At 49.7% G+C, this 21841-nt stretch overlaps 1 protein-coding gene across 1 annotated transcript; it reads left to right on the top strand.

Annotated features, from left to right (window-relative positions):
- The first annotated feature begins 789 nt into the window (after nt 1-789).
- LOC132085197 (nucleotide exchange factor SIL1-like) lies at nt 790-21007 on the top strand. Its single transcript, XM_059490565.1, has 4 exons — nt 790-901; nt 13512-13608; nt 15825-16016; nt 20882-21007. Exons 2-4 carry the CDS (start codon nt 13579-13581, stop codon nt 21005-21007), a joined length of 348 nt encoding a protein of 115 aa, XP_059346548.1. The 5' UTR covers nt 790-901; nt 13512-13578.
- The last annotated feature ends 834 nt before the right edge of the window (nt 21008-21841 follow it).

The raw sequence follows: 21841 nt of genomic DNA, 5'->3' as shown, positions 1-21841 counted from the left end.
TCCTCCTCAGAAGGGGGAAGATGAGAAGCTTTGGTCTGTCTGTCCATCTGTGAGCACGTCTGTGGCTGTTCACCTGCATCCTTGCTGTCCTGGGCAGGCAGAATTCCTGCATTAGGAGAAGAAGAAATGCCATCAAGAGATAGCAACAAAATATTGCCTCCCCTTGACCCCAGTGCTGGGCTGGCCATTGAGATGTGTTTGTGGTGAAAACCACTCTGAATTTCCCATCTTTTCTGCATTTAAAACGGAAGCTTAATGTATTCTGTGTATTTTTGTTGGCAGATAGTAGTGATCATAAATTCCTTTTAATACAGTATTTCTACACCAGCACAGCCTTGATGTGCAGCATACCTGGCTGTACTCTGCGGGATGCTTTGATTTCCCTTTGGCAGCTGCATTTTATTCTGTCTGCCCCAATCAGACACAATTCCCCTTTCTCCATGTAGCCTCCAAATCCACTCCTAGTGTGGAGTTTTAGTGCTCTGCTAGGACCTGGGCTAGAAGGGAAGGAATCAGTGTCTGCTGGGCTCAGGGTTCCACCTCCACTGTGGATCAGAGCCAGCCTGGCAGCGGAGGGAAACCTTGGGTGGCTCAGGGTGGCAATTCTGGGAGGGAAAAGCAGCACTTCAGGGGTGCTGCTGCATGGGAGGAGGTCAGTGGTAGATATCCCACTCCTCACTGTATGGGATGGGGAGGAGCTGCTCCCAAGGACGAGCACGTGTCTTCAGTTCCCAGTTCCTCCCCAAGCTGGAGCAGTGCAGTGCTCTGAAATAACGTGACCTTTGCTTGCAGGTCAGGCTGTTCCTGCAGAGTCACACGTGCCGCTGAACCTGCAGACAGGAGAGAGAGAAGCCAAACTCCCGGACAGAGAAGGTGACACGAGAGAAGAGAGAAGAAAAAGGTACAGATATACAAGGCTTTGGGTTGGGTGGGCTGTGGGATTCATGCCTTTTATTAGAGGCCAGGTTCCCTGGTACACTCAATTCCTGCATCTTCCAGAGACTTCATTGCTGGGTGAGGAGCTCAGCAGTGCTGAAAGCAGAGGCCTGTCCTTTGTGTTCCATTTGGGATGGCAGTGGAAGTGCCCTGAGTGCACTTTCAGAGCACTTCATGGCTTCTCAGGCCACGACATCAAAACAGTTTCCACACAGCCTGTGGAGTTCTGGCAAAGTCTTTGGGTTGTCCTTGATTTGCTGTGTTTGGAGTGTGACGGTTCTCTCTGTGCTTTTTAGGCCGAGCTACTTCCAGGAGTCTGTCTTTTGGAATTTATCTGCAGCAATCTAAAAACCTTTCTCCCGTACCACGGTGATCACATCTTGTACTGCAACATGCAAAATGATTTGAGCTTCTGCTCAAACTAATGTTGCTTTAGCTAGGCTGGCATAATGGTGTAAGGATATCCTAATGGTTGATGCTTCGGCCATTTGTACAATGGTAGGTTTTGGGGACAGTGACATGAGGGATGAGAGAAAGAGGAAAAAGAAACATGCAGGTCATTCGGTTAGATAGCCTGTGGCATTTAGGCCATTTATTGGAGTCCAGAATCTCTTCAGCACATAATTCCTGCCTCTTCCTGAGATTTCATTGCTAGGTGAGGAGCTCAGCAGTGCTGAAAGCTGAGGCCTGTCCTTTGTGATCCCTTTGGGATGCCAGTGGAAGTGCCCTTAGTGCACAATCAGAGGCAACTTCATGGCTTCTCATGCCATGACACCAAAACTAAATGTGCCAGGTGGCTTCCTAGAATGACATTTAGTCCTTTGAAATATCTACAGGAAGTGGTCTGGAAATGCACAGGAGTCCCTGTGGCTGCAGCAGGAACGGTGGCTGAAGGTTTGCTGCCTGCGTTGGTGGCATGGCTGCAGGTGCCAGTGCTGTGAGAGCCCCCTGTGTGAGAGCTGGTGAGAGCTGAGCTCTTGGGGACAGCGCTGTGCCCCAGGCCAGGAAGAGCAGCAGTGCCCTGTGCCAGGAGTGGTGTCAGTGGGAGCCCCTGTGCACAGGGATCCCCAGGCCCAGGGTGGCCGTGCCAGCAACCCCAGGGACCTCCATCCCTGGGAACGCGGAACAAGTGGAACCCACAAGTGTGCAAAGGCTGCCCGTGCCCAAAGGAATTGCCAAGAGAAGTCAGGTTTTAAAAAGAAACAGGATTTATTTGCCGAAGATCGGCAAATCTAGGATTTTCAGAACATGTGTCATTATAACAATTGTTATAACAACAACAACAACAACAATGTACAGAACATATTTACATGGGATCCGATGGGCTAACAATCTTCAAAACGTATTTACAGAAATCTTCTTAACGTAGTCAACATATTTACAGGAACTTCTAAACTTTCAAACGTATTTACAAAGGTATCGGATCTGTGCCATCTTGAGCATGAGCCCTGTAAGAAAGGAAGCAGCAGAGCTGGACTCAGCTGGCAGCACTGGGCCCAGCAGGGCTGGCAGCTGGGCCCCAGGGGCTGGGCTGGGGCTGGCAGGGCTGGCGTGGCCCCAGGCAAGCGCAGGGCAGGCCGGGGCTGGTGCTTGTGGCAGCACAATCCAGGCCCCCTGCGGGCACCATGTCCCTGAGCGGGGCCATCCAGGCCAGCCCCAGCCTGGCGTCAGGGGACCCAGCGTGTGTGTGGGCAGGGTGTGGGAAGCATCTGCCTGTCTTACCTGTGGGGCACCATCTTCATCCAAGGACCATGGGCTCCTCCTCATCCTTCTTGTCAACTTCCATATCTTCCATGTTATCCTCCTCATTCACCTCCATCTCTTCGATGTTGTCCTCCTCATCTACTTCCATGTCCTCCACAGTAGAGGACATGGAAGTAGAGGAGGAGTCCACCTCCATCATTTCTTCCTCATCCAGCCCCTGGTCCACATCCATCGCCTCCACAGTGTCTCTGGCAACCTGCAAGGGGCAGCACAATCTCCCAGTGGGCTTCCTGTCCCACACCATCCATTTCCACATGGCTGCAGCCTGCCCAAGCCAGGTGCCCCCTGCATGGCATGGCACTGTACCTCCATTGGCAAAGAAGAGCACATTCTGCCAGGATTGGCACTCCAGAGCAGGCGGCAGGAAAAGCCCAGGCAGCAGCAGCACCTCTGCGCTGAGGGTCAGAGCACAGGGTGAGCAGCAACTGACCCTTGGCAGCCGGTGAAGTGTCTGCTGTGCTCGTTTCCAGGTCCTGGACGTTCCACCTGGAACCCTCTGGGAGCTGTGATGTCACTGAAGTTTCAGGGCCGCTGCTCAGTGGGAGATGGGGATGGCAGAATGATCAAATCCTTGAATACTTTGGCTTGGAAGGGACCCTAAATATTATCTGATTCCAAGCTGAGCAACCTCCCATCACACCAGGTTGCTGCAGCCCCTGTCCTACCTAGCCTTGGATGTTGCTGGGGATGGACCATCCACAGCCTCTCTGCACTGGTCCCTGTGTCAGGGACAAGCACCCTGAGAGTAAAGAACTTCTTCCCATCATCAAATCTCTTCCACCTCTTGCAGTTTGAACCCATTCCTCCGTGTCCTGTCACTACAGTTCCTGAAAAAGTGTGCTCTCCGACTTCCCTGTGTTTCAGGCTGTTCCTTCAGGGTTACACGTGTGGCTGGACCTGCAGACAGGAGAGAGAGAAGCCAAGTTCCCAGTCAGAAAAAATGCGGAATGTGGCTTGAGAACTGAGAGAATAAGGAAAAAGAAAAGACATGGAAGTCTTTGGCTTGCGTGGGCTGTGGGACTCATGCCTTTCATTAGAGGCCCGGTCCCTGGTGCTCTGAGTTCCTGTGTTGCAGCCTGCCCACAGCAAACTGTGTGACGGACCTGGACTCTCAGTGCAGGGAGCCGGCTTGCTAGGATGGCTGATGTATGAGGCAAGAGAGGGATTGTTGTGTGGAAATCCAAATAATGTGGATTGCGCTGAAGAGGGTCCAGGAATGGAGACAAAATGGGGCTGCGCACACAATATGGGGTGAACAGTGCAGGATCATTACAGTAAGCCAGGACCAAATGGATACAAGAGAGCTGGAACATTCCGAGGGAGTACATATAAGGAAAATGCAGCAGTTGAACTGGGTGATACCAGCAAAACGTGCTGCATCACCATGAGCCTGCAAATGCCCATGGGCGACACCATTGCATTCAGAGCGGTTTCTCTCTTCTACCTTGGTCACCTTGCCTTGAGGTATTATAGGTCCAGTGGTAGGCCCCTGGGCCCTCACATCCCCCCCCTTTTTGTTATCTAGAAAGAAGGCTTCTGCCATAGAGTTTTGGAGGCATTTAGCAAAAAAGGATAATATAACCAACACAATGAATACAAAAAACAAAGCCCACACAACAGTCTTAACTACAGATGAAAGCCAGCCTCGCAAACCCCTGTGTTGGTTAAGTCCAGTGAACCAGTCGTTGTTGCCTTCCATCTGGATCTTTTTTCCTTGATCTTTTAGGAGCTGGATGCCCTGGTATACTGACTCCCTATGTGAGAACAGGTATAAAAAGCACATGCCTTCAAATGCCTGACAGGCATGGCCATGGACAAGAAATTGTGGCTTGTCTGTGGAAGCGCCCAGCTGAAGGCATGCGGCTCAGTGAGGAGCATCCAGATTCCAGTTGCAGTGGCAACCAATGGCAGCATCCTCTGACTTTAGCTTATTTAGTATCTGGAGGCTTGGGTGTCCTAAAAGTAAACAGATAAAGAGATTACAATATGAAACTTGTGTTACCACTAAACTTTCTCTCCCGTAAGCCAAGGGTGTGAACACAGCTTATTAGAAGAATCATGTATCAATGCTAAAATATAATTTTTACAAATGTTAAGACATAGATCCTGGTTAGTGGTGTCTGAGCTATCTTGGTCTTGGTGTGTGTGGTCAACGCTGCTTAGGAGATCTTCTTCTGTTCTTCTCCTTCTTCTTTTCCAGGCTGCTACTCTCTCTCTTAGGCTTCCATTCTGTTCTTCTGATGGTGGCTCTGGTGTTTGCCTCACTGTTTCCAGAAAGAGATTTTATGTATTTTGCTGGGATCCATCTTAGGAGTATTGCTGTAGAGACAAGGGCATCTTTTCTTTCCCAAGTAATTAATGGAAAAGGGCACATAATTTGTTTAGATTCGGGGTCTTTGGTCAACACAGGTGACTGTTCTTTTAATTGGACTGCAATTGAATTAGTAAAATTCCTGATGACTGGGAGAGTTGTCTCCATAAATGAATTGTTCAAAAAGTTGAATACATTAAAGGCCTTGGCCAGTCAGTCAGTGGAAGATAATATCTGGATTCCCCCTCTCAGTTGATCAAGGATCCTTTTGGTGGATCAGTGGGCCCTCTCAGCTATGGACTTTGCAGTGGCGGACTGTGGAATGCCTGTGATATGTTTTATACCCCAGTGGACAGAAACTTGTTTGAACCAGTGTGAGGTATATGCAGGAGCACTATCAGTTTTATTTTCCTGTGGAACTGCTAAGGTGGAAAAAACTAAAAAGTAATGTTTTATAGCCTCTTCTGATTTTTCACCAGCATGGGCTGAGGCAAAAATCCTGATGGAAAAGGTGTCGATTGAGACGTGGATGTATTTTAGTCTGGCAAAAGGTGGTTAGTGTGTGATGTCTGATTGCCAGATGTGGAGACTCTCTAGTGGTCTTGGATTGAATCCTGCTCTGACAGAAGCAAGGGCATGTTCCTGACAATTTGGGCTGGTGGCTACAATGGATCTTGCTGGGTCTCGGGTAATTTTGAACATCCTGTGCAGCGCAGAAATGGTTTGATGGTAGAATTAGTGGCTGATCTTTGCCTGTTTAAAGACTGTCTAAGGCGTATTGCAGTGGTTCAGATGTTTAAAGTAGGCAATTGCGGTGCTCTGGAGTGAGAACTAAGTATATATTCCAAGGTCTGTTCCTGCAAGGGAGCACAGATACTCTCTAGCTTTCCTGATTAATTGTGTAATACCTTTCTGTTGGATTGTTATCATTTTAGTAGGTTGGTGTGCTCTGAAGACACATTCAATTTGTATTTGGGGATCTGAGATAGTTGAGACCCACTGAAAGAATGCTGAATGGAATATTGGACTTACACCAAGCATTGCCAGGGAGAAAGGAAAAGTAGTGTGGTATCTGTGTGCCTGTTTAGTTTGAATGACCCAGGATACTTTTGTACAGCTGCTTTTGCCTCCGGTGTCAGTGATCACGGGAATCGAGTCCTTCACTGCCTTTAAGGAGCAGCCGGAACAGTGGCACGAGATCTTCTGTGGTGATTTCCAGCAGTGAGCATACCCAACTGATGCTTCCACAGAGCTGGTGGAATTCATGAAGAGTCTTTGGTTGTCCTTCATGTGCAGTGTTTAGCCTGTGATGGTTCTCTCTGTGCAATTTTGGCCGAGACACTTCCAAGGGGGTGTCTTTTGGACTTTATCTGTTGCAATCTCAAAACCTTTCTGCTGTACTGCAGTGATGACATCCTGTACTGCAAAGTCCAAAATGATCACAGCTTCTGCACAAATTAATATATGGTCCATGTAATGAAAAATGATAGCATTAGGACATCTTTTCTGGCTTTGTGAAAGAAGTTGGGCTGCAAGGCATTGACATGTAGTTGGGTTCTTCTTCATTCCCTTGAGGCAATACAGTCCACTGGTACCTCAGTTAAGGTGCTTGTCGATTTGGGTACGGAAAAAACAAACAAGGGGCTTTCCTTGGGGTGCAAGGAGAAGTCAAAAAAGCCGTCATTTAGAAATATAACACGTATCTACCAGTCTCAGGGTATCATGGAGGCTGAGGGCAGGCTGGGCAGGAGGGCACCCATGTCCTCAATGACCTCGTTGATTTTCTTGAGGTCCTGCAGCAGCCGCCTCTTATCTTTGCCAGGCTTTCATATGGTAATGACAGGTGCATTGCAGGGGCTAGTAGATGGTACAATGTGGCCCACAGACAGCTGCTCCTGCATGAGGGACTGCAGGGCCTTTAACTTTCTGCCTGGGAGGGGCCACTGATCCACCCATATGGGGTCGTTGGTCTTCCAGGTTGACTGAAGAGTGGCACACTACTCAGTGGCCCCGTCTAGAAATCCTGAGGTATTGATAGGATCTCTAGCCCTGTTCCCCATTGAGACAAGAGGTCTTCTTCTCAAATTGTTATTGGTGCCTGGGTGATGAATGATCTTACTGTAACAACTGTGCCCTCAGGACCTTCCATGCAGAGTGTACCTCGACTCCAGAAGCTGGTAGTGGCTGCCCTGGTAGCTAATATTTACCCCAGCAGCTGGGACCAGGGGCCATTCTTTTAGCCAATCAGAGCAGGAAGTTATTGTGATGTCAGCTCCTGTATCTAATAAGTCGTGAAAGACATCTCTTTCTCACTTTAAATGAGAAAGCACACTTTAGAATGGGACTGTTTCTGCATGTTTTCTGTGCCCACATCACCATTGGATGAGATGGTGTGGTGATCATGTCCCGTCGGGGGTTGGCTCTGGCTATAACTGTTCCTTTTGCAATGAAAAGTGGACAGGCTAAGCATAGAGCCTGGACAGTTGTCTCCTGCAAAGACGTCAAGGCGAGTACCTTAGGTAGTATAGTTAATGTCTCCATCCCTTCCCTGGTGTTGATTTAAATCAAAATGTTTTTGGGCCATCCTTCAGGTTTGTATTTGCCTGTGGGAATATGGTGAACATAAATATCATGGATGGGAATTGAAAAGTCTCTTACTAGATGCCTTTAGGTTCTAGGGCAGAGCTGTCTTCTGTCGACTTTTCCGCAGTAATCGAGCTGTCCCGCTGGATCTGAGAAGGTCGCTATGCTAGTTCTCCATGGTGTTGGGGAGAGTAGGGCGGAACGGCCTCACATTTGGTGTCATCATGTGGGGCCTTTCTGTGTCTGTGTGGGGTTTCCCGCAGGCCACCAGTTTTGCTGGTGTTGTAAAGCATGTGGACGAGGTGGGCAGTGGAGATAGTGGCTGTGACACCTAGAAGGTCCCTCGTAATAGCCTGTATTTTTAAAATTCTATTAAGAATGCCTCATCTCTCCACATTTAAAGCAAGATCCTTTTTCATGTGTGTGCCAGGGAATAAGCTGGGAGGCTACTAGCACCTCAACTACACCGTGACAGGAAGCATTATCTCGGCTAGCATCACAGTATAAGGATGCCCTAAGTGTGCATGCCTGGACCATTTGTGCAATGGTAGGCTTTCTGTTGAGGGGTAGAGAAGGTAAAATGTCTTTAAAGGTGTTGTTAGCATTCGTTTCAGCAAGTTTAGTAAGCAGTACCTTCCTGGCTTTTGGATGTCCAACTTTCTTCTCTATTGCTTGTGTAGGGTGATCAATAAATTTTAGAAGGGATTTCCCAGGTCCCTGCAGGTTTCTTCTAACAGAGCTCAGGGAAAGTCTATTGAATTAGGTTTAGTGAAATCTTCCTCCCTGGCTAGATGGTCTAGTGTTAGGTATGCCCGCCTGTCTTCTCCAGCATAGTCTTTTAATAGTTGTTGTAGTAGTTTTTTCCCCATTCCTTCCCACAGAATAATTTCAGTGGGAGAAATTGGGATGTGCATAAAATGGCGCAAATTGTGGGGCACCAACACATGTATTGGATAGATGTTATTTAACAAATGATTAATATAGGGCAGCCCCCTCCCATGGTCTTGCGCTGCTTTATAAAGGTTTTTAAACTGCTATGTATGAGAGCTTCCAATTGGGGCTTAGTCCCCCTCTGCTACTGCACTGGTGCTGCTTGTATTTTAGCTACCAATTCCCAGTCCCCCTCTTCTGCCGCCAGCTTCCACATCCTTGTCCAAGAATCCTCAGGCTCGTGCTGAAGGTGGGATGAACCTTCCCTCTCCTCTCCAGAAGAGGGAACTTGGTCTCTGGCAGAGGAGCGGGGCCTTGGGGTGACTGGCCAGGCCCAGTGCTGTGGGCCTTTGGTAGCCAAGATGGCGGCCTTCCACTTACCGCCCCTCACACTTCCGGCTCCGACAGTGTGGGATCCGCAAGGGGCTGAATTGGAGGGGGTAGGCCAGCGGGAGTAGGCAAGGAAGCGCTGGATATCCCAATGCAGGGGTGGTACCTGACACAGGGGTGGGATCCAACACAGGGGGAGGATTTGATGAGAGAGCTGGGGGAGGGAGGGAGTTTGACATTGACGACCCCCTCCAGAGGAAAGACTCCATTTTGTGAGCTATCTGAGGGGGATCCAGTGAGGAGAGGTATTGGAGAATGGGTTAGGGTAGAATCCAAGCCTGTGTGATCCGTACAGATGTGGGCAGGGGGTAGTGAAAGAGGGGAGATGTCAGACAGCAGGTGTCTTGTCTGTGCTTTACAGCAGTTTCTGTCTCTCATTCTAATGGTGTCAGTGGGTTCAGGAATGCTGTGGGCAGAACGCAAAGACTGGATTGAATATAAGAACTTTGAACCCTTGAGAAAACTCCATAAAACATGTGAAAAATTGTGGAAAATGTTGCGACTCTTATCACTCCCTGAGTTTTCTAAAAATAGAGTCTTTCCCTAACTCAGTCCCAAAATGCTACATGACGAACTGAATCAACAGAAATGTCTGGGAGCTCCGTAAACAGCCAATGAACAAATGACTTCAAACTGCCCTTAGTAAAAGTCTTCCACTCTGAAAGGAGAACCTCCCTAACTCGAACATATATGCTCCTCTCGTCTTTGGATAATTTGTTACCCAGAGCTGCCCCTGATGTAAAGGGTGGCCCACCCACAGGACTAAAATATCACCCAAAGATCCTGCACTGCAGGTGGCTGTCCCTCAGCTCACTGCTCTGGTGGCTCTGGATGCAGGTGTTTCAAAATATCCCGTGGGCTTTGTCCATCGAGTCGGCCCTCTTGCTGCTGGAGGGTGCCAACGCTGCCTTCAGCAAGCTATGATAAAACTCAGCTCTCACTCCAGGGCGGAGGCTGACCCAAGGCGTTTTCTGTCCCGTGACGGTGGAACAGTCGAATCGTCACTGGTATCGCTCTCAGGAATTCTCAAAGAAGGTCCCTGTTTGGGCACCCCTTGTTGTGGCATGTCCACAGCCAGCCTGTGTGAGAGACGTGCACTCCCAGAGCGGGGAGCAGGCTTGCTTGAATGGATGATGGATGAGGCAAGAGAGGAGCGTTTGTGTGGAACTCAAAACACTGTGGTTTGTGCTGGAGAGGGTGCAGGGAGGGAGTGAAAAAGGGGCTGGGCACACAAGGTTTTATATGCGGGAAAAAAGGACCTTGTATGCAGTAACTTACGACCAATAGAGGATAGGAAAGTGGAGAACAACAAGGGGAGTACATATAAGGAAAGAAAAAACTTCATGATATCATGAAAATTACCTGAATCCCCATGACCCTACAAAAGCCAATGGGAAAGATCATTGCTTTAGAGGGGTGCCTCAAGTTAAGTTCGTCACAGTACTAATGAGGTATTAGAGTTGCAGTGGTAGGCCCCTGGACCTCCAAAAAACTACTACTTCCTGAGACTTCATTGCTGACTTCATTGAGGAGCTCAGCTGTGCTGAAAGGAGAGGCCTGTCCTTTGTGTTCCCTTTGGGAAGGCAGTGTAAGTGCCATGAGTGTACATTCAGAGGCAACTTCATGGCTTCTCATGCCACGACACCAAAACTAAATGTGCAAGGTGACTTCCTTGAATGACATGTAGTCCTTTGAAATATCTACAGGAAGGGGTCTGGAAATGCTTTCTGAGCCTGTTCCTTAGGATCTTCTGTGAGGGGCTGAGGGCTGGCCTGAGCCTGGTGCTGTGTCCCACTGGGAGCAGCCGCACAGGCTCACGTGCAGAGCAGGCACTGCCAGAGGCCCTGGAGATCTCACCTGCCCTGCAGCCACCTTTGTCAAGGTGCTGTAAACATCAGCTGGTGCTGACTTTCCCCTTGGACCGCATGGTGTAGTCACTATGGGGAATTACTTTCCTGAAGCCCGTGGGATTTCCCCCTGGCAGGTGTGATGGGGATGCTTTGGGAGTGTGGGGCTTTGGGGGCAGCTGCCCGGGCAGGGGCTGAGCTCGGGGCCCTGTTGGGCCCATGGCCCCCAGCAGCAGCAGCAGCAGCAGCAGCCCCAGGGCCCAAAGCCCCCGGCTCCCTGCCCAGCACAGGCTGCCCTGTCCCTGCAGCTGTCACCCGAGTGGGGCCCAGGGCCCGGTGGCCGCGGGCAGCAGCAGGAATGTGGGCAGGGTGAGGATGCCCTGGCCTGGCTTTTGTCTCTGGAACAATGCGGGCTCCGGGCAGTGCAGAGCAGGCTGGGAAGCAGAGCCCAGGGCCATTGGAGGCTGCAAGGCTTACAGATCAGCCCCTGCAACAGCCCAGATGCAGGTGGCCCAGTTGCCAAGGCTGTGGTGGCCTTGAGAGCATGCAGGTGGATTTTGAATGGCTGTGGCCTGCTGGCGGCTCTGGGACCAGGAGTCCCTGTGGCTGCAGCAGGAACGGTGGCTGAAGGTTTGCTGCCTGCTTTGGTGGCATGGCTGCAGGTGCCAGTGCTGTGAGAGCCCCCTGTGTGAGAGCTGGTGAGAGCTGAGCTCTTGGGGACAGCGCTGTGCCCCAGGCCAGGAAGAGCAGCAGTGCCCAGGGCCAGGAGTGGTGTCAGTGGGAGCCCCTGTGCACAGGGACCCCCAGCCCCAGGGTGGCCGTGCCAGCACCCCCAGGGACCTCCAGCCCCAGGAACGCGGAACAAGTGGAACCCACAAGTGTGCAAAGGCTGCCTTTGCCCAAAGGAATGGCCAAGAGACGTCAGGTTTTAAAAAGAAACGGTATTTACTTGCCGAAGATCGGCAAATCTAGGATTTACAGAACATTTTTCTCTATGACAATCATTATAACTGTAACAACAACAATGTAGAGAACATATTTACATGAGATCCGATGGGCTTACAATCTTCAAAACATATTTACAGAAAACTAGCAACGAAGAAAACATATGTACAGAAATCTTCAAAACTTTCAAACGTATTTACAAACGCGTGGCATCTGTGCCATCATGTGCATGAGCCCTGGAAGAAAGGAAGCAGCAGAGCTGGAGTCAGCTGGCAGCACTGGGCCCAGCAGGGCTGGCAGCTGGGCCCCAGGGTCTGGGCCGGGGCTGGCAGGGCTGACGTGGCCCCAAGCAAGAGCAGGGCAGGCCGGGGCTGGTGCTTGTGGCAGCACAATCCAGGCCCCCTGCGGGCACCGTGTCCCTGAGCGGGGCCATCAGCCCAGCCCCTGCCTGGCGTGAGGGGACCCAGTGTGTGTGCGGGCAGGGCGTGGGAAGCATCTGCCTGTCTTACCTGTGGGGCTCCATCTTCATCCAAGGACCATGGGCTCCTCCTCATCCTTCTCGTCAACTTCCATGTCCTCGGTGTCATCCTCCTCATCAAGCTCCATCTCCTCAATGGTCTTCTCGTCTACTTCCATGTTGTCAACAGGGGAGGACATGGAAGTAGAGGAGGAGTCCACCTCCATCATTTCATCCTCATCCAGGCCCAGGTCCACTTCCATAGCCTCCACAGTGTCTCTGGCAGTCTGCAAGGGGCAGCACAATCTCCCATTGGGCTTCCTGTCCCACACAATCCATTCCCACATGGCTGCAGCCTGCCCAAGCCGGGTGACCCCTGCCTGGCAGGGCACTGTACCTCCATTGGCACAGCAGAGCACATCCTGCTGGGATTGGCACTCCAGAGCAGGCAGCAGGAAAAAGCCCAGGCAGCAGCAGCACCTCAGCGCTGAGGGTCAGAGCGCAGAGTGAGCAGCAACTGACCCTTGGCAGCCGGTGAAGTGTCTGCTGTGCTCGTTTCCAGGTCCTGGACGTTCCATCTGGAACCCTCGGTGAGCTGTGATGTCACTGAAGTTTCAGGGCACTGTGCAGTGGGAGATGGCGATGGCAGAATGATCAAATCCTTGAATGGCTTGGAAGGGACCCTTAAGATGATGTGGCTCCAAGCTGAGCAAGCTCCCAGCAGAGCAGGTTGCTGCGGCCCCTGTCCCACCTGGCCTTGGATGTTGCTGGGGATGGGGCATCCACAGCCTCTGTGCACTGGTCCCTGTGTCAGGGACAAGCACCCTGAGAGTAAACAACTTCTTCCCATCACCAAATCTCTTCCATCTCTTGCAGTTTGATCCCATTCCTCCTTGTCCCATCACTACAGTTCCTGCCCAAGTGTCCTCTCCCACTTCTCTGTAGTCCCTTCCCTCACTGGAAAGGTGCTGAGGTCTCTTTTGACTCTCTCTACGATGTTCATAAGCTGAAATCTGCAAGTTGAAGCTTGTAGGCCCTCTGCAGTTATATAGTGGCGCTGGGATGGTTCCTCAATTGCAACACGAAATTCCGAAGTATCAATTCATCAGCTGTTTTTATTGTGGTGGGATCTGAGAATTTGGGTCAGCAGAGCCCTATATTGTCAGGGGGAGGTGTCTGTGAGCCTGACACAGAATCCAGCACTCAGACTAATCTTTTCTTGAGTATGGTAGGTTTTTTCATTCCTTTCCTCCTGTCCTTAGCCATTGGTAGAATGTCACAGTGAAAATAGAATTGAGGCCGTTTTTCACTCATTACATGTTCTTGTTTGTTTTGTTTCTTCTGCAAGGCTGGGCAAGGTTGATCTCGATGCAAATTCATTCACATCTGAGGAGCTTAAAAAGGCCTTGGCTAAAATGAAGGAAAGTGAGAAGGCAGAAAGGAAGGTGAGTTTCCCATTTCTAAAGCAATGCCCATTGCAGGGATCTGAAAACACCCTGTTACACTCTGCTGAAACACAATGGTTAAAACGATTGCTTGGAAAACACTGTGCAAACTAATTTTGTGGTGAATATGGACCTGAAATACCTTTATTAACCTGTTAGTGATATTGTTCCCTGACTTTTCTGTACGACTCGAAGATTCTGTGAGTGGTTTGGGTTGGATAGGACCTTAAAGCTGATCCAGTCCCACCCCTGCCATGGGCAGGGACACCTTCCACTATCTCAGGTTGCTCCAAGCCCCATTCAAGCTGGCCTTCGACATTTCCAGGGATCCAGGGGCAGCCACAGCTGCTCTGAACAATGTAATTTATCTGTTTCACTGCAGCTCAATTCACAAAAATGTCTGCAGACCCCAAAGGGAACTGGATTGCAGCTGACAGTATTTACAGATGCTATTTCCCTTTACTCTCCTTGCTTTGGGTTTGCAACCTTGTGCTCTGGATAGCAAAACCCAAGTGGCCATGGTGAAGCAGGGGCTGATGTTTCCTTACACAAGCTCCAAGTTGTCCATTTAGTTACAAAACAACCCACAGCCCTAAGTAAATAGGTGGGAAGATGTGTGACTCATCAGGTACATCAGAGCCTCTTTCCCTTCTCCCCCCCAGCAGTATTTCTTTAACCCTCGCTCCTCCTGCTGCCTTGGTCTTGGCTCACTCAAACAAAAACTGAAAGAGGAGTCAAGGCTCTAAAGTTCTGGTGTCACAGAAGGGCTTTTTCTTCCCTTATGTGGCAGCACGGCATGATTTCATTTGCTGGAGATTATTTCCATAGCAGCATTGCTGATTGATTGCAGGGCTGCTGAAAAGGGCTGCTGGAAATGAGGATCATTGAAATGCAAAAATTAGTGATACTCTATTAGGTGAAAATAAGCCATATTTTAAAACCCCCTGTTAGAATAGCTTTTGTCCCAGCAACTGGGCTAAAAGCAGCTACATCTAATGGACCTAAAGTATTCCAATTGCAGTCACTCCTGCAGAGAGAAATCCATCCCTGAAGGCTCAGTGTCAGAGGAAATGGAGTTACACCGAGCCTCTCTGTGCTCCGGCAGAGGCAGCTCGGGGAGGGATGGGTTGAGTGTGGTACCTCTGGTAATTTATCATTCCATTGACACAGCTTTCACCTCCATTGCTCACTTGGTTTTCCTCCAGCCCTCTCTGATCCCTCATGGGGAGCAGGACAGTGCAAACCCTCCAGCTGAGGCTCACTCCGCATACAAACACATCTTGGCATTTGTGACAAATGCCTTCCAAAAGGGGCTTTCTGCCTTTCTCCTGTCCTTGGGGCAGCCCAGCTCCAGCATGGCCTCTCTGCTGCTTCTGTCCCCTGCAGCAGCAGGCTCTGTCCCCAGTGCCACCAGTGCTGATGTTCCTGCACCTCTGGGGCTCTCTGAAATCTCTGACAGAGCCTTTCCTCCTCACCACATGTTTTGTGTCAGCTCTCTGTTCAGGGCAGCCCTTGGAGTGCTGTTACTGTGAGGGAGATGAGCTCAGGACAGGCTGTGTGCTGGCCAAGCCCCATGGCACAGCACGTCAGCTGCCCCCAGCTTATCACTGCTCCTTCTGCCTCCCTTTCTGACAGCTTCTATCCTCACACCTCTCCCTAGGAGATAGACCCTTCCAGGAATTTGCTCAATGCTTGGAAAGGCAAAAGCATCTTTGTCTGTGTCTGAGAACTCGTTGGAGTCACTGGGCACTTTGGGCTGGATGGGACCTCTGGAGCTCTCCAGCCTCATGTCCAGTTCCAGAGAGGTTCAGCTGTAAGATCAGGGAGGTGCCTCAGGGCTTTTTGCAGCCAGGTTTTGAGAAGATTCACTTGCAGGCAAGCAGAGAACCGCAGTACTGCTGCCTGTGGGCTTGATGTTGAATTGGATGGAAATGGGATGTAGAAATAGTGCACAAATGCTGTAGAGATGTAGAAGTGGTGCACAGAGCTCTACTGTTCACTCATATTGTGGGTATATCACAGCTAACTGGGTTCCTGCGCTTCTCAGAAGGACCCTGCCCCTGCACCTCTGATGTAGAGCAATAAATCCATTGGCACAGACAGCCAGGTTCCCTTTGTGAATTTTGGGGCTGGCATTCCTTTCTGTGTCTGTCTTGTCTCTCTTCATCTCCTATCTTGTTATCTCACATCTGGTTTTTCCTCCTTTTGTTTCCAAGGCCCGAGAGGAAGAGGTGAGGAAGAAGTTCCGGCCCATAGAGCAGCTGAAGGAGGAGTTTGAAAAGCTGAACATGAAGATAGAAACAGATTATGAAATTATGGTTAAATTAATCAGCAAATTCAACAGCTCTGCCTCCACGCTGGATGAGAAAGTCACGGCGCTTTATGATCTCGAATATTATGTTCACCAGGTAACAAGAATGCCTCAGGAACTACCATGTAAAATCTAGGGGATACGGTGTCATAAACGGGGCTTTATTTTTCTTATCAGTATCAGGTAATACAAATTGCTTAATTACCATAATCCTGGGACAATAACAGACAGCAGAGGACTAGTGCAGGCTTGTTTTATATCCAGGTTGGAATTAATCATCGCTTGTGCCAGGAGCCAGCAGTATCCTGGTGGTTGCCTGATTTGTTGTCTGTTCTCAGGCTGGTTTTCTTATCCTCTCTTTTTCCTTTTTTATCTCCTTAATGTTACAAAATGGGGTTTTAGCTGCCATTTTTGGGTAAGTAGAGTGGTGGTTGCTCAGAAAATAATTATTTTCTCTCTGCTTCCATGGAAAGCTGCTGTGGTTGATGGTAGGTGCCTTTATATCAGTTCACAGAGAACGTCTTTGTACCAGGAAAGGTGACAGCCACCCAAAACCCCCTATTTTGTCTTGGTGTGAGTAAGCAGTGGCAAGCAGAGCCTTGCTGTGCTAATTAGCTCTTTGTGAGGGTGAACATATTTCCTGGCATCTTGCTTCCTCGGGTTTGTGCTCACACTTTTCCCCCCTTGTCGCAGACATTTCTTCACAGAAATCCTTTCTTTTGGATTTCTGCATCTTCTGGAGGCCAGAGGCCTCAGAAGAGAATGTAAACAATTATTATCAGATGCTGTGGAATGCAACAGGGGTTTCTTGATTGGCTCATGCTTCTTGTTTATAATTAAGGGCCAATCACAAAGTGCGAGCCGGGGACTGAGTCCTTGGGCACAACTTTGTTATAGATTTCTTTTCTAGCTATTCTTAGCCTAGCCTAGCAGCTCTGCAAACCTCTCTCTTTATTCCTATTAGTATAGTCATAATGTATTATATATAATATATCAATAAATTCAGCCTTCTGATCAAGGAACAAGATTCACCGTCTCTCTCTCACCAGCAGCGACCCACTCAGGCGCAGTAATACCCCCTCCCTCTAATCTCTCTTGCTCTGCTTTCAGCTCACACATTCCTACCTCCCCTTGGATGCAGCTGCAGGCACAGAGCTCTGCTCCCCTGGGCTTGGTGCCACCCCTGGGAGGGTGTCTGGGCATCCAGCCTCTGCTCTGCCATGTGGGAAGGGACTTGGCTTCTCCCCCCCCAGTGACTGGGGAGAGTCTGGAGTGCACTGGGAGAGTTTCCAATGGCACTTTGTCATTTCAGAGGGTGAATAGGACAACTCTTGGGAGGTGCCAGTGCAAGCCCTTTCACTGGAACAGCACTTGTTGAGCCAAATGTGGTATTTGGAGGCAGGTAGCTGAAGTGTTGCTGCTGTGAGAGAGAGAGTCCATGTGCCAGCTGATACAAGTGTTATTTCCAGGGCTCTTTGTCTTGAATTTCCACTCTGAATTGTCATTGTGGGCATGCAGAGGCTTCCTTGCTGTTTGTTCTCCCTGCTTTTGTGTCACTGACGGCACCTGTGTAACTCAGAGAATAACTGTGAACAATAGGCACCCAAAGAGCTTCATATTTGTACTCAGGGCTAATCTTGCCTGATTAAGGGTGCCAGAGCATCAGGCCATTGTGCTAAAAAGCAACCCCCAAATGCCCTGGCATGCCTTGAATTCCAGCATAGCGATCTGGACTATTCCAGCAGAAAATCCCTGCAGCACAGGATGGGGCAAACAATTTCAGAATGGCAGAGGAGCAGGGACTGGAGCATCAAAGGGAAGCACATGCAGCATCAAAGGGGTCAGAGAGGGGGAATGGCAGGAGGCTGGCAGGAGCACAAGGGCTCCTTTGTGCGCCGATCACAGCTCTGCTCTGTGCCCGCGCTGTCGGGGCAGATGGCTGGGCAGCACCTTCTCGTCAGGCAGGAAGCTGATAAGAAATATGACTTGTCTCTAAGCCAGCATGGCTTTTCCTCCTCTTTCTTCTTCCAGTCAGTTGAATGCGTCCAGAGCATTATCTCTGCTTGGGACTGACTTTAGCAGCAGTGGCTAAATGTAATTACTGAAGAGCAGCCAAAGGATGCTGGTGCTGCATAACTCTGGAAGGGCTGAACTGCCAGGACTCCTCTGCAGCGAGTCACAGCCCTGCTGTGGGAGCAGGGGATCCTTGCAGGTGTGGGTGGCCAAGGACTTGTGTAGGGCCACTTTGCAAGTCCCACCTTCCCCAGCCTCCATCAGAGCAGTACCATGCCGTGCCGTGGCTTTTCAGAACCGTTCAGCTCCCGGCCATCCTGCTGCTGTCTCCGGGACACGGGATGCCCTGTGGAGTGGAAAATGCCATGCCCTGGAGGGCGTGCAAGCAAAGGCTGCTTCCTGCTCTGTGCCATGGTCACCCTGGAGCAGTGGGTGCGGGGCAGCTCGTGCCTCAGAGCGTGCCGTGGGAGCCATGGCTGGTGCTCTCTCCTGCCTTTGAAGAGTCAGCCCAAGGGCTCTGCCTTTGCTCAGCTTTTGGTTGCCAGCTCTTTTGGTTTGCTTCTCCTCAGCCACGATTCAGCTTGGCATGTTCGGGAGCCCGTCTTGGAGAAGGAGTAGGAAGGTTTGGCTTGCTGGGTTATCTGTAATGCATAAAACCCAAATGCAAATGTGAAGAAGGCAGAGCGTAACTCATAAACAGCATTCACGGTGCTTGCACAGCAGTGTGTGGAGCCAAGACCCGTTCTCAGGCATTGCAGGCTCTTTCTCTCAATTATTTACTCTGCTTATCTTCCCCTCTCCTCTGCTCTGACATGCTACACCATCTCTCTCTGCTAATTTCCTCTCCATCGTGTGCAATTGACATGCTGCTTTCCCTCACTCTTTTCTAACATTTTCTCTCTCACCTTCCCTCCCTATTTTCTTTCTCCTCCAATTCAAACCTGCTCCCTGAATAACTGCTGTCATATTTGCTCTTCTCCCATCCCTCCCCTCACCTGCTTTGCCTGTGTACTTTACTCAAGAGCTCTTTTGATCTTTGGTTTTTCTTCTGTGCTGATTTCAGTGGACTGAAGTGAGGTAGAAGCTGCTGCCTTGCAGCATACACTGCTCCCCAGAGAGGTTAATACCTTCAAGTTGTTACGTTTGGGGATTTTGTTAGTTTTAGAACTGGAGCTCTCACAACAGACTCTGTTAAAAAAGATAAACACATCTTCAGAATAAGCTTTACAGCACGACAGCACAATTTACATTCTGCTGTTGTGGTGTCTCACTGACGCTGGGGCAGCACAAAGGACTCTGGTGCTGCTGAGGTTACAGCAGGGAATGATTTTACGACTCCAGCTGCTGGATGCAAATTCCTGCCTGTCCATATATTCCCTCTCATGCAGAAGTCAATGTCTGATTCCAGCACTAAACCAGTTTTTACAGAGGCTGAGTAATAAAAAGACCCACTGGCAGCTGAAATTGGGTTGCTGCATAGATTTCTTTGTAGATAAAGATGGGTCTGCAGAAAAGTGAGAGCTCTGGCAGGCCTGGTTTTTAGGGACAGTTAAAAGAACAGCATCTGAAAGGATACAAAAGCTGCTGCAAATCCTGAATCAGCCCCAGCAGACCTGCAGAGAGCAGCTTTGCAGAGGGACAGGTGGGTATTGTCCCACTGGGGAGCAGAGATGAGCTGGAGCTCCCCAGGTCCTGCTTTGGTTGGTAACGACAGACCTGTAGGACACAAAGCTTCTTCTTCTCCTGGGTACCTGAAATATCTGACTTAAGGCCAATTTTGATGAAGGTACATGGTTGAGATAAATGTAACACTGAGCATGAAGTCATTGACTAGAAGAGGGTCCCACATGCCCTGCATGGCTTGTGGTCCCGTTCCACCTCATCAGGGGGTCAGCTTGCCCTGCTGATAACTCATTTTTATATTCTGTTTCCATCAGCCAACGATTGCTGTTGTGTCCCTGTCTTTCAGAGAGGTATGTTGAATTTCTAAACCTGATTTTTCTGTGCAGGCAGTTCTGAGCATTCATCAGATCCTCTTTTAAACTGAAAAAAAAAAATCATTGAATACCAAAATGCATTGATTTGACTTTGGACTGAATTTTGTACTTGAAGTAGTTTGTGCTGTTTCTCTAAATTTTGTCTGTGAGCACTCAGAGCCTTTTCTGATCTCCTCTCCAAGAGCAGATGCCCACTGGGACTGTGCCTGGCTAGCCCCTGATCCACTTAGAGCCAGAGGCTGATGAATTCCCACTAATGTGCAAACTTTTCCCTACTGGCAGTTAATCCATTATTGTTTGCTTAGAAAAGTCATTGTGGGGCTGCTCCCTGGGGAAGCTCCTGGATGACCCCTCCAAGCTGGGACTGGCTTTTTCCTTCCTTGTCTATGGGAAGTTGTTGATGGAACTCATGGAGAACTCCCAGAACTGCCCATGCTACTCACTCCCATGCCCCCTTTGCACCCCTTTACACCGGTGCTGACAGGCTCCTAAACATCCCTGACTCCTGGTGCTATAATTACAGCATCAATTAATTAACTTCATTTGCAAAACATGCAATTCCCTGGATCCCTAGTAAAGGCTTGCTCAGGGGAGAGCAAAGAGCTGGAGTTTTTTGACATCAGCAGATATATTGAGTTTTTGACACCACCTGAATTGCCAAAATACATGGCAAGAGCAATTTTTGATAGCTATAATCAAGTATTTGAGTTTCCAGTGATGCCTTCTGAGTGTGACAATGTCCTCCCACAAGGACACTGTGCCTGGGCAGCTGTGACATCTCTGCTCGTGAGCAGGGCTGTGCTAAGCTCAGCCACAGCCATTCCCTTGGAATTTTTAATTCCTTGTAAAACTCCCTGCTGGTCAGAGCAGGAGGGAAGGGATGCTGTGGGTGTGAAGGGAGGTGTTCTCCAGGGGCTGGGGCTTTGTGCTGATGGAAGCTGCTCTCTCCCAGGTGGACAATGCCAAGGATTTCCTGTCCATGGGTGGGCTCCGGCTGGTGATCGAGGGGCTGAACAACAGCGAGGCCTCGCTGAAGGAGCACGCTGCCTTTGTCCTGGGAGCTGCCCTGTCCAGGTGAGACCTGCCCTCACCTGGGCTCTGTGCCTCTCTCCACCTCCCTTGGTTTATTTCTGATAGCAGAGACCAAAAGCTGTGTTGTGACACACCACAAAACTGCCTTGTCCCCTTCCTCACCCTTGCAACATCTGTTTCCCCTTCTCCTCAGTGTGTCCTTATCTTGCTCATTGGACACATCCAGAAGTAATGTGGTGTCAAATCTATGATTGTTTCTTGGTTTCCCTGGGCTCCCTGTTTCTGCAAAGTCCAAGGAAGGAATAATTCTCCTTCTGTCCCACTGACAGCTCTCTCTGGGGGAAGATGTAACAGAGGGTACAGTTACAAGCACCCCAGTGAGCACCTTTGTCCTTCCTCATCCTTGCTCCTGGGCTGCCTCAGGATGGCAAGGTGCTGATTTGAGCAGCTCCCGTGGTCTTTAGAGAGAGATTTGGGCCCCATGAACATGTGCCTCTGACATCAAAGGCGTTTTGATTAGATGTGGGGTCAGGAATAAGGGTCAGCAGCCAGAATCCAGAGGAGACTGACCTGCAGAATGTTTGAGGTTCAGGGGAAGGAGCCTGCTCTTCCTTATGCTGGGGCATCCTGTGTAGTGCTGGCTGCAGGAGGTGTCCTGTGGGCTCCATGGGTTTTCCTGGTGCCCCTTTTTTGATTTATGGGTTTTGGGGCTTTGCAGGGGATGTGTTGCTCATTCAGAGGTGCAGAGGCTTTAGAAATGCATTGGATGGACTCAAATTCAGGATCAGAAGTGCAGAGTGAAAATTGAAGGTCAGGACTGTTTTATCTGCATATTTCTACACCTAAAAATATAGTCACCTTCTCCAGCATCATAAATTAT

This window comes from Ammospiza nelsoni, chromosome 29, assembly GCF_027579445.1.
Source record: "Ammospiza nelsoni isolate bAmmNel1 chromosome 29, bAmmNel1.pri, whole genome shotgun sequence".
NCBI lineage: Eukaryota > Metazoa > Chordata > Aves > Passeriformes > Passerellidae > Ammospiza > Ammospiza nelsoni.
The sequence above is the reverse complement of the archived record's forward strand: the minus strand, read 5'-3'. Positions and strand labels throughout refer to the sequence as shown.

Excerpts from the sequence above, each read along its gene's own strand:
- LOC132085197 (XM_059490565.1), top strand. The coding sequence starts at position 13,579 with ATGAAGGAAAGTGAGAAGGCAGAAAGGAAG. Across the intron at positions 13,609-15,824 it reads GTGAGAAGGCAGAAAGGAAG|GCCCGAGAGGAAGAGGTGAG; the intron begins GTGAGTTTCCCA and ends TTTGTTTCCAAG. Across the intron at positions 16,017-20,881 it reads TCGAATATTATGTTCACCAG|GTGGACAATGCCAAGGATTT; the intron begins GTAACAAGAATG and ends GCTCTCTCCCAG.